This window comes from Dasypus novemcinctus, chromosome 2 (assembly GCF_030445035.2).
Source record: "Dasypus novemcinctus isolate mDasNov1 chromosome 2, mDasNov1.1.hap2, whole genome shotgun sequence".
Lineage (NCBI taxonomy): Eukaryota > Metazoa > Chordata > Mammalia > Cingulata > Dasypodidae > Dasypus > Dasypus novemcinctus.
In genome coordinates, this window is record NC_080674.1 from 15,041,324 (window position 1) to 15,054,983 (window position 13,660).

The following is a 13,660-nucleotide window of genomic DNA, read 5'->3' on the forward strand; positions in this document are numbered from 1 at the left end:
TTTTTTGTTTGTTTTGTAACCTTCTAGAGTAAGACTTACATGAAAAAGTTTAAAGGTATGCAAGCGTATGTAGCTACCCAGGTCCTTTGCCAGAGGTAATAACTGCTCTCAAGATATTTTTGTGTATCCTGTCCATGCATATAAATATAAATGTATACATGTAACACACCCATCCCACTTTCTTATTTTTTAGAAAATGGAGTTATAGGCCCCCACAATTTGTTTCTTTCATAAAATAATAGGTCTAAGCCTCTGTCATTCTCAGAATCTAATGAACCGCTCTGCCTTTGTAATGTCCTGTGGCATTCCAGAGCACAGCCTCTTGGATTTAGCCTGGGCGGTGACTGATGGGCATGTGGATTGTTCCCAGTGCTTCACGGTTTGTGCCTCTGAATAAAAGAGTGGTTTACTGAGCACGAGTGGCTGGTACTCAGGGCTAGACACCTCCTGCAAGCCAGAGACGTTCTGGTTCAAGTGCATGCACTCACCTGGTGCCATTGCCAGTGCTTAGCTGCCCTCCACAAGGGCTGAGCTCAGTGTTTCTCAAACCTCAGCAATGTATGCTCACGACTGCCCATTTCCCTTAGTCTTTCCAACACTGTTTTTTTTCTTCTTTGTTAGGAAATAGTGAGAGATGGTCTCGTTGTTTGAGTGAGGGTAAACATGTTTCTGTTGTCTGTTGGCCATTTTAAAAATCATGAACTTCATGTTGATATGCTTTGCTCATTAGCCCATGTCTTTTCCTCTTCTAAGCTTTTTTGTTAAAAGAAATGACCCTTTTTTCCTTACTACCTTTAACATACACTAAAATTCCTTCCACAGAAAGGTTTTAAAAGTCTTAAACCAAATACCTAATACTGATGTTTTTCCTTACCATTGTTGAATTGCCCCAGAAGAAATGAGGTTTTCTTGTTCCACCAGTCCCGCTCACCTGAGGGTTAGAGACCAAGCCCCGGGTCTCGGTGTCCTCTGGTGGCAGGTGTAAGGCAGTGATCAGGGCTTCAAGGGCGAGGAGGCGCCCGGTGGGCCTGCTCGTTGAGACCAGGCGAGGAAGCCGCGTGCTCTTCCGCGTGGTCTGCCGGTGGCACGTGCGTGAGTCTTTACAAAGGACCGGGGTTTTGCAAGTGTTTTCCATTTTCACTGACTGCGGGCACCAACCTCTGCCTTCCCCTTTATTCTCACAGACATCTTGAATGAACTCTTCCAGCGGGAGAACAGGGTATTGCATTACTGGACCATGAGGAAGAGACGGCTGGACCAGTGCCAGCAGTACGTGGTCTTCGAGAGGAGCGCCAAGCAGGTCAGCCGCCGGCCTCGCGCCCCCACCTCGCCCGAGACCCCCAGGACGGGCCGTTTCGGTGTTTCAGCAGCTCTGAAAGCCACTTTCTAATAACAGCCGTGAATTTTAATTAGCAGTTTCCTGTAAAAGAAAAATCACTTCTTGATTTTTGCCCTCAAACAACAGGGCTGCCCCTCAACTTTTCTCTCCCGCATTTACCTCAGCCTTAAGACGGCAGTGTACAGATGATAATTACGACAACCGTTTTAAATTTATCAGGGAGTCTTAGTGCTGTGGTGTTCACGTGTGCAAATTCTATGATGGGTGGCTTTTTATACGGCTATATTTAGGTATTCAAGGTGAATTTTTGTCCAGATAAATCAAGCGAGGTAAAATGCGAAATGTGACGGCATGTCTAATAATCCATTATGGTCAAGAAGTATTGATGTGTGTGGTGAAGGTGGAGAGCATGCAGTGGGTCCTGCCTCAGGCACTTTATCCTCAGTCACTGAAGACGATCATTTTGAGATAGTCTGTTGGACCGAAATATCGAACGTTAAGACCCTTACCGTTTCTCTTTGTCCCTTAACGGTGGCATGAGAATCTGTCACCCGTCCGTCGGGAATCGAGGGGTCAGGAGGGACGTGGAGGACCGCGCGCTGGGTCCCTGGGCGCCTGTGTGCCCGGCCCCGGTGGGCCTGGGGGGTGTCCCCCCCTGTCACCCGTGGGCTTGACCTCCGGGGCCTCCCCGGTGCTGTCCAGTTGGTGGTGACCCACATCCAGGCAGTGACTCTGGGACCTGGACTGTCCTCACTGTCGGCCCGGCACCTTCATATGCAGCCGGCACCCACCACCTTCGTGGAATCTCTTTACCCAACAAGAATTCGGTTTTACTCAGCAGAGGCCCCCACTCCCAGGCTTTTGCCCCTCGGTACAGGAGAGTTTTGCTGTGGGCAGCACGGCGCTCCGAGCCGCTCAGCTCCCGGGGTTCACCGCCCTGAGTCTCGCACCCTGGCTCGGCCTGTCCTTGCCCGTGCTGACTCCATCTGCCCTGGTGACCGCATTCCAGCAGCGAGGGGCAAAGTTTACTCCTCCCTCTTCTTTTTGAGGTTCCACTGAGCCACATCAGCTCCCTGGAGTTGGTTCTTTCGTTTGTTTACTAGTTGTTTTTGTTGTTTTCAGGAGGCACTGGGAACTGAACCCAGGACCCTCCCTTGTGGGAAGCAGGCGCTCAACTGTGTGAACCACATCCACTCCCTCCTTTACATTTTAAAGAGAGTCCAAGCATATTTCAGAAGTATGGGAGACCTCATTTTGTTCTGACTTAGAGGTTGTTTCATATTCTTCTGTCACATATTTGTTATCTCCCTGTTGAAATGTAAGGACTCATTCGGATACAGAGGAGCAAAATTATAAAGAGTTCTCTTGACAGAGAAAGATAACGGGATAGTCTGTTGCTTTTTCCCTCAAGTCACCTTATCTGCCCAAACTGAAACCTGACAATGCCCCGTGGGCTCCTCACTTCCTACCCGGCCTGTGCCATGCCATAGTCCCACTAGGCAGGAAGCAGTGGTTACTCACAGCAGAACATTCTGGGAAGTTTCCCGTGTGTGGTGAGATTAACGGGGTGGGCGCCAGCGCTGCTGGTGGGACGGTGGACGGGGACCGGCGCCTCCCTCCTCCGTGTCCTCCTGCCTCGGTGGCCCCTCCCGCATACTTCCCCCTGCGGGGGACCCTTCTCCAGGGCGCATTCTGGGCTGCTCCTGTTCCTCTTTCCTCTCCTCTTATCTGTCTGCTGGGGCTCGCGGCCCTGACCTCCATCTCTCCTGCTCCGTCCAGATCCCAGATCCGTGATCCCAGCCACCCCGCCCTCTCCCACTTCGGCCTCACCAGATGCTCTCGTGGTCCCTGCCCTCCCCACCAGTGTGCTGCACCCACTTCTCGCTCAGGAGTGACTGGGCTGCCATTCTTGACTCATGCGGTCGTCCCCCGTCCCCTCAGCCTTGCCTCCTCTGGTCCCTTCGGTGCAGCCCTCCCACTGTCACACATGCCCGCCCCCTCACCTCCAGAGCCCCCACGTCAGCATCAGCCCTTCCACCTCTCTCTGGGACCACTGTTCCAGGTACCCACCTGGTGTCCCCCCTCCCATCCCCTTTCCACACAGCGCCCACAGGTGCTCTCAGGAAAATCCCAAGGCCCCCTGTGCCCTCCAGCCTCCCCCTCCCCTGGCCATCTCTGCGCCCCACCCCCCACCCCCAGCCTTCCCTCCCTGCAGCAGCCGCGCCATCCGCTCAGCCAGGCTCAGCCCTGGCTGTGTGCTGCTTGCTGGGCCTGGAGGGCTTTGCCCCGCGCCTCCCTCCCGCCAGTCCCTGCTCAGCCTCCAGGTCCCAGCTTAGCTCTCCCTCCTGTCACCTCCCTCTCTAGGTAAGGTCTCTACTCCCTCATTTCTCACTGCCCTCTGATGCTGTGTATTTGCTTTACTCTTCTCCCTGGGGTACTAGGGTAGGGATATGGGATATGGTTAGGATCAGAGTAAGGGTAGGGTGAGGTCAGGGGTCAGTTATGATAGGATTATGGGTAGAGGTAGGGGAGGGGGAGGTGTCGGTTAGGATAGAATTAGGGTAGGGACAGGATTAGGATAGGGGTGAGTTGGGATAGAGTTCAGGGTGGGGGAAGAGTGGGCTAGAAGTAGGGGTAAAGTGAAGTTAGGGGCAGGTTGGGTTAGGGTAGGGGTAGGGTAGGTTGAGATTAGGGCTAGGTTAGGGTTAGGCTAGAGGTAGGGGAGGGATAGATGAGGGGTGGGTTAGGGTTAGGGTTAGGGCTGGGTTAGAGGTAGGGTTCAGGCTAGGGGGTGGGGCTTGGGTTCTAAGCTGTCTTTTCCCGGCACCTCGCCTCCGCCTGACTCCCTAGTCGGCGCTCAGGGGTGATGGGCTGTGTGAATGGACAAACGAAGGGCTTCTGCGCAGTTGACCAGGAGGGGTCTCCACCTGGATTCGTAACAGTAGGAGCCGGGATAGCCAGGTAGCTGAACTTTATAAATACCTAGGATTTCACAGGAGTAATCAAAATATCATTTGAAAACTGGCTTCTTCTGAAAACTGGTCAGGCTCCGCTGCAGCCTCCCCCTAGCTGCCCTCCCCGGTGGGGTCATTTTCTTCCTTACACTAATGTGGGTGTGGCCTCTGGCTCCCTAATGTGGGCGAGCCTTTCCAAGTTCCCCCTAAAAGCGAGGAAAGTGATTGCAGCCGGGCTGCTCCCCCTGGGCCCAGAAAGGAGGAGAAAAGCTAGGAATCCAGTATCTGCCTTGGTCCCTCCGTTCAAGCCTCCAGCAGCAGCCCCTGAGTTCTGGGGGCCCAGCGCCGCAAGGGCTGCACCCCCTCCCCACACCGCTGGTCTTTCAAGAGCTTGGTCGTGCAGGGGACTCTTCCCGGAACCCATTCTGTGCCTTTGGGCTCTCGGAAACTGAAAACGTTTTCTTTTTGCTGCATGAATGACACAATTGTAACTTTCTAGAATGTCCATTTTTAACATGAGGTTGGAATTATGATACTTTCTCCAGAAGCTTGTCCCTTCTGGAGGGAGTGTTCCTTGAGGCAGGCCAGCCTTGGCCTGTGGTTTCACGTGTAAGTGAGGCACTCAGAAGCCGGGACTCCACTGCAGAACCGCCGTGAGCTCTTCCATCCCTCCCCGCTGTAGGCCTTAGAGTGGATCCACGACAATGGCGAGTTCTACCTTTCCACGCACACCTCCACGGGGTCCAGCATCCAGCACACCCAGGAGCTCCTGAAGGAGCACGAGGAGTTCCAGATCACCGCCAAGGTAAGGGCAGGGCTGGGGCACTGGTGTTCCGCAGCGTGTACCTCCACTGAGGGTTTTCCAAAGCAAGCCAGATCAGAAATCATCACAGGAGTAAGACACTTCCCAGAAGAGTCACTTAGGTAAGGAAACTGGAGAACCGAGACGAGCACTAAACGGGTGGTTCTGGGTTAATTCGGTGAGGCTCTTCCTGCCGTTTCATGCTGGTCCTTTTAAGAGTCCTGCTGTCCTCTCCTGTTCTCCTGTTTCTTTTTTGTTCATCTGATTCCTGTAAGTGCCTCCCATCTCCTTTCTTTTGTTTTTTTCTTTCCTTTGTCCATTTCCTTATTCTTTTCTCAGGTATTTACTGAGTCCCTGCTATTTCTATGAAACACTATTTGGTGTTACTGACTTAAATAGTTTTTTTCTCATTTTAAAAACAATTTATTCAAGTATATCATTCACACATGAGCATCCATAAACAATAAGTGTGTAATAGAAGTTGTGAACTTAAAAAACAAACGTGCATAACGTCATACAGGGCTCCCCACCACAAATAACTTGCATTGTTGTGATACATTTAGAACAAATTATGAAAGAGCATCATCAAAGCATTGCTACTAATTATAGTCCATATCTTTCATTTAGTGTGTTTTCTCCACAACCCACCTCATTAATTTTTTTGTTCATCAACCATATAATTTATCTAAAGAGTATGATCGGTGGCATTTGGTATAATCACTGAGCTGTGCATTCATCACTTAAATATTAGAACATTTTCATTACTCAAAAAAAGAAAAGCCCACTATCCACTCTCATACCCATACGTTAGAGCTCCTAATTACAAATCTATGATATGCTTTGCCCATTTCTATTCATTTCCAAACAACTTTTTTTTTACCAGTTCTGCACGGTTTAAATCTCAGCTTTCCGTCCTCTAAACACATTCTCTTCTCTGGTGAATTCCCAGTCCTTAGTTCATGAAGACACCGCGTTAGTATTGCTTCCACTCAGGTTGGTCTGGTCGTGAAAGCGTTTTGTTGTGCTACTGGCTGGGTTTAAATGAGTGGATGTTGGTACTGGTTGTCCTCAGGTTCCCCCGAACAGTTTCCGCCCCCTCCTGTTCTTTGTGGGCCTCAGCCTCCCCCTCCCCACCCCAAAGCTGTACCTTTCTCTCCATTCAGCCCTTGAGGTGCCGGCTCTGGGAACACGCAGTCCCCGTTCTGGAGGTTGCGCCGACAGGTCGGGGTGCGATGGGCTGATGGCCACGGGCTGAGGAGACAGCCTGGCACTCAGTGGGTTCCGTGAGCATCTGGCCCGCAGAGGGTGGGAGGGGTGCTCCGAGCAGGTCCCGTGCTCAGCGGAGGCATGTGTGTCTGAAGCCACTCAGATTTAAGCTCCTCTCCTTTGCACTGACCTGAAAGGTGCAGTAACTACTCCACGACGGGCCCAGGAGCCTGCCCAGGGGCAGCGCTGGGCGCCCGCACTCCCCCTGCGTGATGGCTGTCGCCGTCCGGAGCCCGGCACTGAGCGGCCATGCTCCACCAGTGGCGTTCGGGAGGAAGACTCTGCCCTTTATTCCTCCAGCTCGTGCCTGGAGGGCAGGCCGTCCGTTCACAGGCCTGCTCTGCCCTTCAGAAGGCGGAAGCCTCTGAACGTGGTGGGGAGCGCCCACCTGTTTCCCAAATACACAGAGCTCTGTCTTGCACTACATAGACCGTATGAGTCGTGCTCAAAGGAACTGGAAGATTTTGAGAAGAGCACCCCTTGCTTTCTTTCTCTTTGCAATTTTTGCTCTCAGGTTTTCATGTTGGAAGGAGGCTGCTGCTCTTACTTGCCTTCTGCCAGCATATCTTAGCATCTTCTGAGAAACCCTTTTTCTTTTGTTACATGGAGAGCTGCTAGCTCTGCCTGGACAGCGTCCTAGTCCTTCTCTTCTAGTACATGGCATTAGAGCTGATAAAGCTGTAAGGCCCAGCAGCAGCCTCTCATCACTGCCTGAGGAACCTCGGCTAGACCCCTGTGCAGGCCGTAAAGCAATGGTGTCTGAGTGTCTTCTGAGCACCACTGGCCTCCAGATCCTGGGCATTTATCTAAAAGCAGATTTCAGCCCTCACCACAGACACACTGGCCCTGAACTTCGGGGAGCACGGCCTGCGCATGGGCGTCTTTAAGCTGCTCACAGGAGGCTTTTATACCCATGAAGCCTGAAGCCACTGCCGTCAGAGTCCCTCAGGGCTGTGCAGCCCTCTCCCCACAGCTCCCAGGCCAGTCCTGAGCACCAGTGCCCTGCGTCCAGTGCCCTCCTCTGCTGCGAAGTGCCTGGGACCACACAACATGGATGTGTTCTGGTTTCTTATCTTTTTTTTTTCTTTTTTAAGATTTATTTATTTATTTCTACCCCCTCCCCCATTGTCTGCTCTCTGTGTCCATTCACTGTGTGTTCTTCTGTGTCTGCTTGCATCCTTGTCAGCAGCACCAGGAATCTATGTCTCTTTGTTGTGTTGTCTTGCTGTGTCAGCTCTCCGTATGTGTGGCACCACTCCTGGACAGGCTTTGTTTTTTTCGCACAGGGTGGTTCTTCTTATGGGGTGCATTCCTTCCACATGGGGCTCCCCTACACTGGGGACACCCCTGCATGGCACGGCACCCCTTGTGCACATCAGCAGTGCACATGGGTGAGCTCACCACATGGGTCAGGAAGCCCTGGATTTGAACCCTGGACTTCCCATATGGTAGGTGGGTGCTCTATCAGTTGCGCCAAATCCACTTCCCATGGGTGTGTTTTTTTAATCAGTGTTGCATAGCCTTCTGGAAAGAAAGAAAGTTGGATTCAAATCTCACCTTCATAACAAAATAAATAACAGAAAAAATTGGCAGCATTGCACCACAGACGCGTTGTAGCACACAGTCTCGGGGAGGCCCTCGGCCTCCCATGCCACCCTTGCGGGGGGGGTGGTGCCCCAGACGTCCCTGGCGGGGCCAGCCCAGCAGCCCTCACACCTCAGGCACACCTGCTCTGCCCGACAGTTGCACCCTGAACTGTGTGTGCTACGGTGTATGCTCAAACCACAGGCGGACAGGGTTATGTTTGAATTGTTGTTTTAATGGGAGAAGATTGGAAACATAAAAGTCCATTGGTGGGGCTGTGACAATTAAGGGAACATGCATATGGTGAAATATTATGCAGCTCTGCAAACAATTAAGGGCACCGTTTGAGAACTGACAGTGAAGAATGGCCAAGATTTGTTAGGCGATAAATAGGGCACAGAGCAGTGTCTATTAATGCTAGCATTAATGTAAAAAATGTGAGGGAAGAATATCCATGTACTTGCTGGAATGTTACACAAGCAGCTGCTGACTTTGCGGCCTCTGAAAAGGAACACTGGGTGGCTGGGGCAGGTGGGGTGAGAGGACCACACTTTCGGTCCTTTTCCAGCTTTTGAATTTTGACTCCCATGAATGCACTGAAAATTAAAATTAAAATACAAATATTTAAGATAGGCAAGATCCACGGATTAGCCGTTTCATTGTACTTAATTTATTACACTGTTCATTAATCCAGCAAATATTTGTGGAGCCCCTACTGGCTGTGTTCCCAGAGCTGCCCTGCAGCTCATGTTCTGGTTAGGGAAATAGACAATCCCCTGATAAACAGGTAAAATATATCCACACATTAAATAATAAGTGCCGTGTGGGGGTAGGACGAGATGCAGTCTTGGATAGAGGGGCTAGGGATTGCCTCAGTGAAAAACCTGTTAACCATCTGACCAGTATTTTTTTGCTTAAATCAAGTTTATCCACATAAGATTAATCAAGCTACCAAGCTTTGCTTGTAGGAAACCTTCCATGTTGCACCCAGTTTCATATAATCAGTATCAGTTTATTGATGTGACATGCTGACAGCTGGTATATTTTAGCATGTGTGCTGTAAATGTACAAAAATCTTCCTTTTTTTTTTGGGGGTGGGGGTGTTTGTTGTTTTCTGTTTTAATGTAAACAGACTGCATTATCTTTTTCATTTATATATTCCCAGCACTTAAAACACTAAATATTTCTCTTAACCCATGAATGGTATAGGTAGTTTTCAGTATCCTCCACTGATGGTATTTGTAACAATGGAAAAGAAGTGTTTAAATGATGATACAATACAACCTTCACGTGCTTTTGGCACACAGCAATGAACCCTAATCTCAGCAACCTAATTTTTTTAAAAAAATCCTACATTAGTCCTGTTCTCTTGAATATTAAAATTTAATAATGCTTCTAAGGTAAATCCCTTTTAGAATTTAAGCTTCCAAGTCTGAGATTTTGACTTTTTCTTCCCTCGCTGTATAATTAGGCTTGTCTTTACTTATCCAGAAAGGTATCATATTGAAGAGAAGTCAAAAGGTTTGTTTGACAGGTATTTTCCTTTTCTGTCACTTCATTTGAGTTTATTTCCAGACAAGATAGAGGAGGCCCTAAAAAGTTTTGACACTTAAGTTTTGGTGATTGTTTTCCCCCAGAGAGATATTAATATAACTTGTGTCAATATGCTTTTTTTTGGGTCCATGAAGAGGCCTCCCTCCCTGCCTTAAAATTGCAGGCACAACACACCTTGCGTGAAGAACCCGATGCCCATTTATTTTTCCAATAAATCAGGCACATGGCAGATGCTTGAGAGAGCAGGAAGCAAAACAAGCGAGTATTCCTGGCCTTGTCGAGGGGACAGGCAGGCATTGCAGCAGATCAGCATAGCACATTGTCCACTGGCAGGTGATGGGTGCCTGGAGGAGGAAACAGAGCAGCCGGGCGGGGACTGGGAGCAGCTCAGGGTGTCGGTGAGGTGCAGGCAGGAGAAGGGACCCCTCCCTGGATGGAGACCCCAGGAGCCCAGCCAGGCCAAGAACCAGAGGCAGGAGCGCGGGAGGGGCCGGCTCCGGAGGCCGCCTGGTGGCTCTGGCTCCGTATTCTAGTTCACTGACAAGAAGATCGTTTATGCGGGTCTTGAACTCCGACCTGCTTTCTTTTTGAGATTTTCATCGTCTCCTGAATGTTACTTAATCCAAAAAAGTGGGTTCCATCACAGAAGAGGATCTGTTCTCAATGAAATGTCCATGGGAAGGTTGAGCAGAGCCCACTATTGCCAGGAAGCGAAACGGCTGGGACTGAAGTCTGTTGATGAGGCCGAGCTGAGGAAGGTTGCTGCCATGGGTCATTTCTCCAGGCTTATCCTTAACTTTATAAAAAGTGAGGAAGATATGTTTAACTTAGTAAAAGGGCTTTTCTACATACTTATAAAATGACTTAATTTTTTTCCCCTAGAAAGGGTTCTGAAACAGGACAAAATTTAAAATGCCTCTATGAAGACAGTTCCTGACTAAGCAGTGAATTTCCCTCCCGATGCACTGAGAATTGCAACGGAAATGAGTGTGCACTGTTGAGGAGCTTCGGAGGAATCTGCTGGTTGAGGGTCTTTGCTGCCTGTGCTTCGTGAAGACCAGACTAACATGGATCCTGCCCTAAAAGGGCTTTCGGTCTAATCAGGCACCTCAAATTAAACATGCCTAAAGCAAGGAGGTGTCTTTGTTACACAGCTACTGTGTAACTAATACATACAGTGATCAAAAGCACAGATTTTCACTGAGTATGTACAGGGTGAAGACATTGTTGAACAAATGTCTAGATTTCTTCTCTGAGGTCATAAAAATGTCACTTGTGTGGAAGAGTTGAGGAAAGATGTCTTGTCTGGAATCAAGGAGGTACATAAGTTGGACGTGGGTTTTAGTCTGTCTTAACATAGCTTCTGTCACCTGCAGTTTTTCCCCCTGTCCAGAGCACAAGTTGTAGGCAGTGGCTGTCCTTTTTCTGGTTCCTGACAGTTGGTTTCATTTGCTTCACAATACTTTCCTGTTGTTTTTGCAGCAAACCAAAGAGAGAGTGAAGCTATTGATACAGCTGGCGGATGGCTTTTGTGAGAAAGGGCATGCCCATGCAGCAGAGATAAAGAAATGCGTTACAGCTGTGGATAAGAGGTACAGGGATTTCTCTCTGCGGATGGAGAAGTACAGGACCTCTTTGGAGAAAGCCCTGGGGATTTCTTCAGATTCCAACAAATCGGTAAACTGCTCCAGCCAAACAGAGTAAACCATGTTGTTCTTTCGAATGTCTTCTGAGTTGATTGAGTTCATTTCGTTCACTGGCTCTCTTGTCCTGCAGAGTAAAAGTCTTCAGCTAGATATCATTCCAGCCAGCATCCCCGGGTCTGAGGTGAAACTCCGGGACGCTGCTCACGAACTTAATGAAGAAAAACGGAAGTCTGCCCGCAGGAAAGAGTAAGCTGGTCTTTAAGAGCCACCAGGAGTCATTCAAAAAGTAAAGAAAGTGCCATTTGGAGAAACATGGTTCTGTGTGTGCTTTTAAATCAAGTAGTCTTAATGTCTTTAGTTGCTTTGAATGTGCTTAGCTTTGGCAGCAACAATTCACCGTATCCACTGTCCCCTTATCATTTGTTCAGAAACAGTATCTTACTGTTTTATCTTATGCCCTTATTTCATATGGGGTGGACAGGTTGTTTAATATCATTTGTAAATTCATTATCATTTGTCATTTAATATCACTTGTCAGTAGGTCATGAGTAATAATCAGAAGTGAATGACGGAAATTTCTTTGTTTAAAAGTTGCCAATTAGTAAGCTATACTAGATTACTAGATTGTAATAAAGACGAGATTTGTTCTAAAGCAGTAGTTCTCAGCCAGGGGCAATTCTGTCCACCAGAAGACACTTGGCAGTGCCCAGAGATGGTATTGGTTGTCACACTGGATGGACGAGGGGTTCGACATCTTAACAGTGCACAGTAAAGAATCACGCAGCCAGAAATGACAGTCACTAGTCAGTTGATGAGAAACCGTCATCTAGAAGTGCCTCGATTACACCTTTCCTGAGATCTTTTTTTACTTTGAATCGATAGCTGGATGTTGTTATTCTTCTACCTATTCTTGATTTAATTCTCCAAAGTACATCACTGGCTGATGCTTTTTAAACCACATATTATGTCTTCAATGCAGAAAATTGAATAGTAATAGAAGCATGTGTCCTGGCAGTTAAGTGAACTCTGTGCCGTCTCACTCTGTTTAAGGTTCATCATGGCTGAGCTCATTCAGACTGAAAAGGCGTATGTACGAGACCTTCGGGAGTGTATGGATGTAAGTAAGTTTTGTTTTTATTTTGCTTGTTTAGATTAAGTATAATCTTGTCAAATTTATTTTTATTTTCACATTGCTAGTTGTTCAAATAATCCCTCTTGTTTTTGAGATTTAAAGTATGTTCAAGCAGCTAGCTACATTTTCCGCATTTCTATGAAGTTCTAGGCTTGTTTTTCAAACTTTACAGAGATGATACAGCATTAATTCTTTCATTCCCTTTATCACATGATGGCCTGACTGACATTCTTTTTGTATAGAATTTTACAGCAACTTCAGAGACATGTGCCTTGTCAATGTGATTGGCAAATAATTCTCAGTATTAATAAAGTGAATACTTGTACTTCATGAAGTTATGTTAATTCCAAAATCTAAAGCTGAGAATAACTTTCGAGTTGTAAACTACAGCAACACTTCTCTAGTGTTTATAGCCACTGAGGGCCTTTTTGAAAGAAGTCTTTCACATTATTTCATAAAAGGTTCCATTCTTATGATATATTTTCCATTTACACAGTAGCTCCAAGTATGTATTTACAAATGTCAGAGAAATGGCTGTTCCTGAAAAGTTGGTAAACTCTTTGTCTTATCCCTGTGTTTCCCTCCCGGCCAGACCTACCTGTGGGAAATGACCAGCGGGGTAGAGGAGATCCCACCTGGCATTGTAAACAAAGAGCTCATTATCTTCGGAAACATGCAGGAAATCTATGAGTTTCATAATAAGTGAGTGGCTTTCAATTTGGGGAGCTTGTTACTCTTGGAATCTGGATACTGTGCTGAATTTGGCAACAAGAAATAAAACATTTACAATTGACGTAAGCATAGATTTCAATGATTTTGTTGAAATTATCTGAATGAAGCATGTCAGTTTTTCCCCAGGAAGACTTTGGCATTCTAGAGATTTAATACACGCTCAGTTTTATTATTTGTACTTTTTTTCTGCAGAAATAAGTTTAGGGAAACTGTGAAAACTGCTTCTGTAGCACCCTGACTTTTCTCGAGCTGAACCATCAGCTGTACATCAGTACTTCTTAGGGTTAAAAGAAATGACAAGTTCTAGAAAGCCTGGGCCTGCCAGCCAGTGTTGTCATTTGTACTTTTATAATAAGAAAGAAGGAACAAATAGGTAGTTTGACCAAAATAAAATACACATTCCATTGGCCACAACTGGCACGTGATTTTTTTTAGATTTGAAAGAAAGCAATAGCAGAAAAGCTCCTTGGCAGCATCCTTGCAGCCAATAGCCTGGGGTAAGACGAAGCCAGGGGCCAGAGGTGGCCGGTCTGTCCTCACTGTCCTGCCCCCACCCCAGCAGAAGTCACTGCAATGCTGGCCTCATTCTTCACCTTGAACGTTTACAACGCTGGATTCTCTTCTTAGCAGCTAAGTGCCGGCGCTTTCCCA

General features: G+C 47.8%; 1 protein-coding gene across 3 annotated transcripts in view; it reads left to right on the forward strand.

The window, feature by feature from the left end:
* TRIO (trio Rho guanine nucleotide exchange factor) overlaps positions 1-13,660 on the forward strand; it is a 380,125-nt gene that overhangs the window by 243,777 nt on the left and 122,688 nt on the right. For all 3 annotated transcript variants that reach the window (XR_011645465.1, XM_058306993.1, XM_058307004.1), the window contains exons 20-25: positions 1,185-1,300; positions 4,976-5,098; positions 10,982-11,176; positions 11,276-11,391; positions 12,196-12,262; positions 12,870-12,979. Coding sequence is in view for 2 of the 3 variants with exons in the window: in XM_058306993.1 (XP_058162976.1) it covers positions 1,185-1,300; positions 4,976-5,098; positions 10,982-11,176; positions 11,276-11,391; positions 12,196-12,262; positions 12,870-12,979 (727 nt within the window). In the remaining variant the exon portion in view is untranslated. The remainder of the gene's footprint in view (positions 1-1,184; positions 1,301-4,975; positions 5,099-10,981; positions 11,177-11,275; positions 11,392-12,195; positions 12,263-12,869; positions 12,980-13,660) is intronic.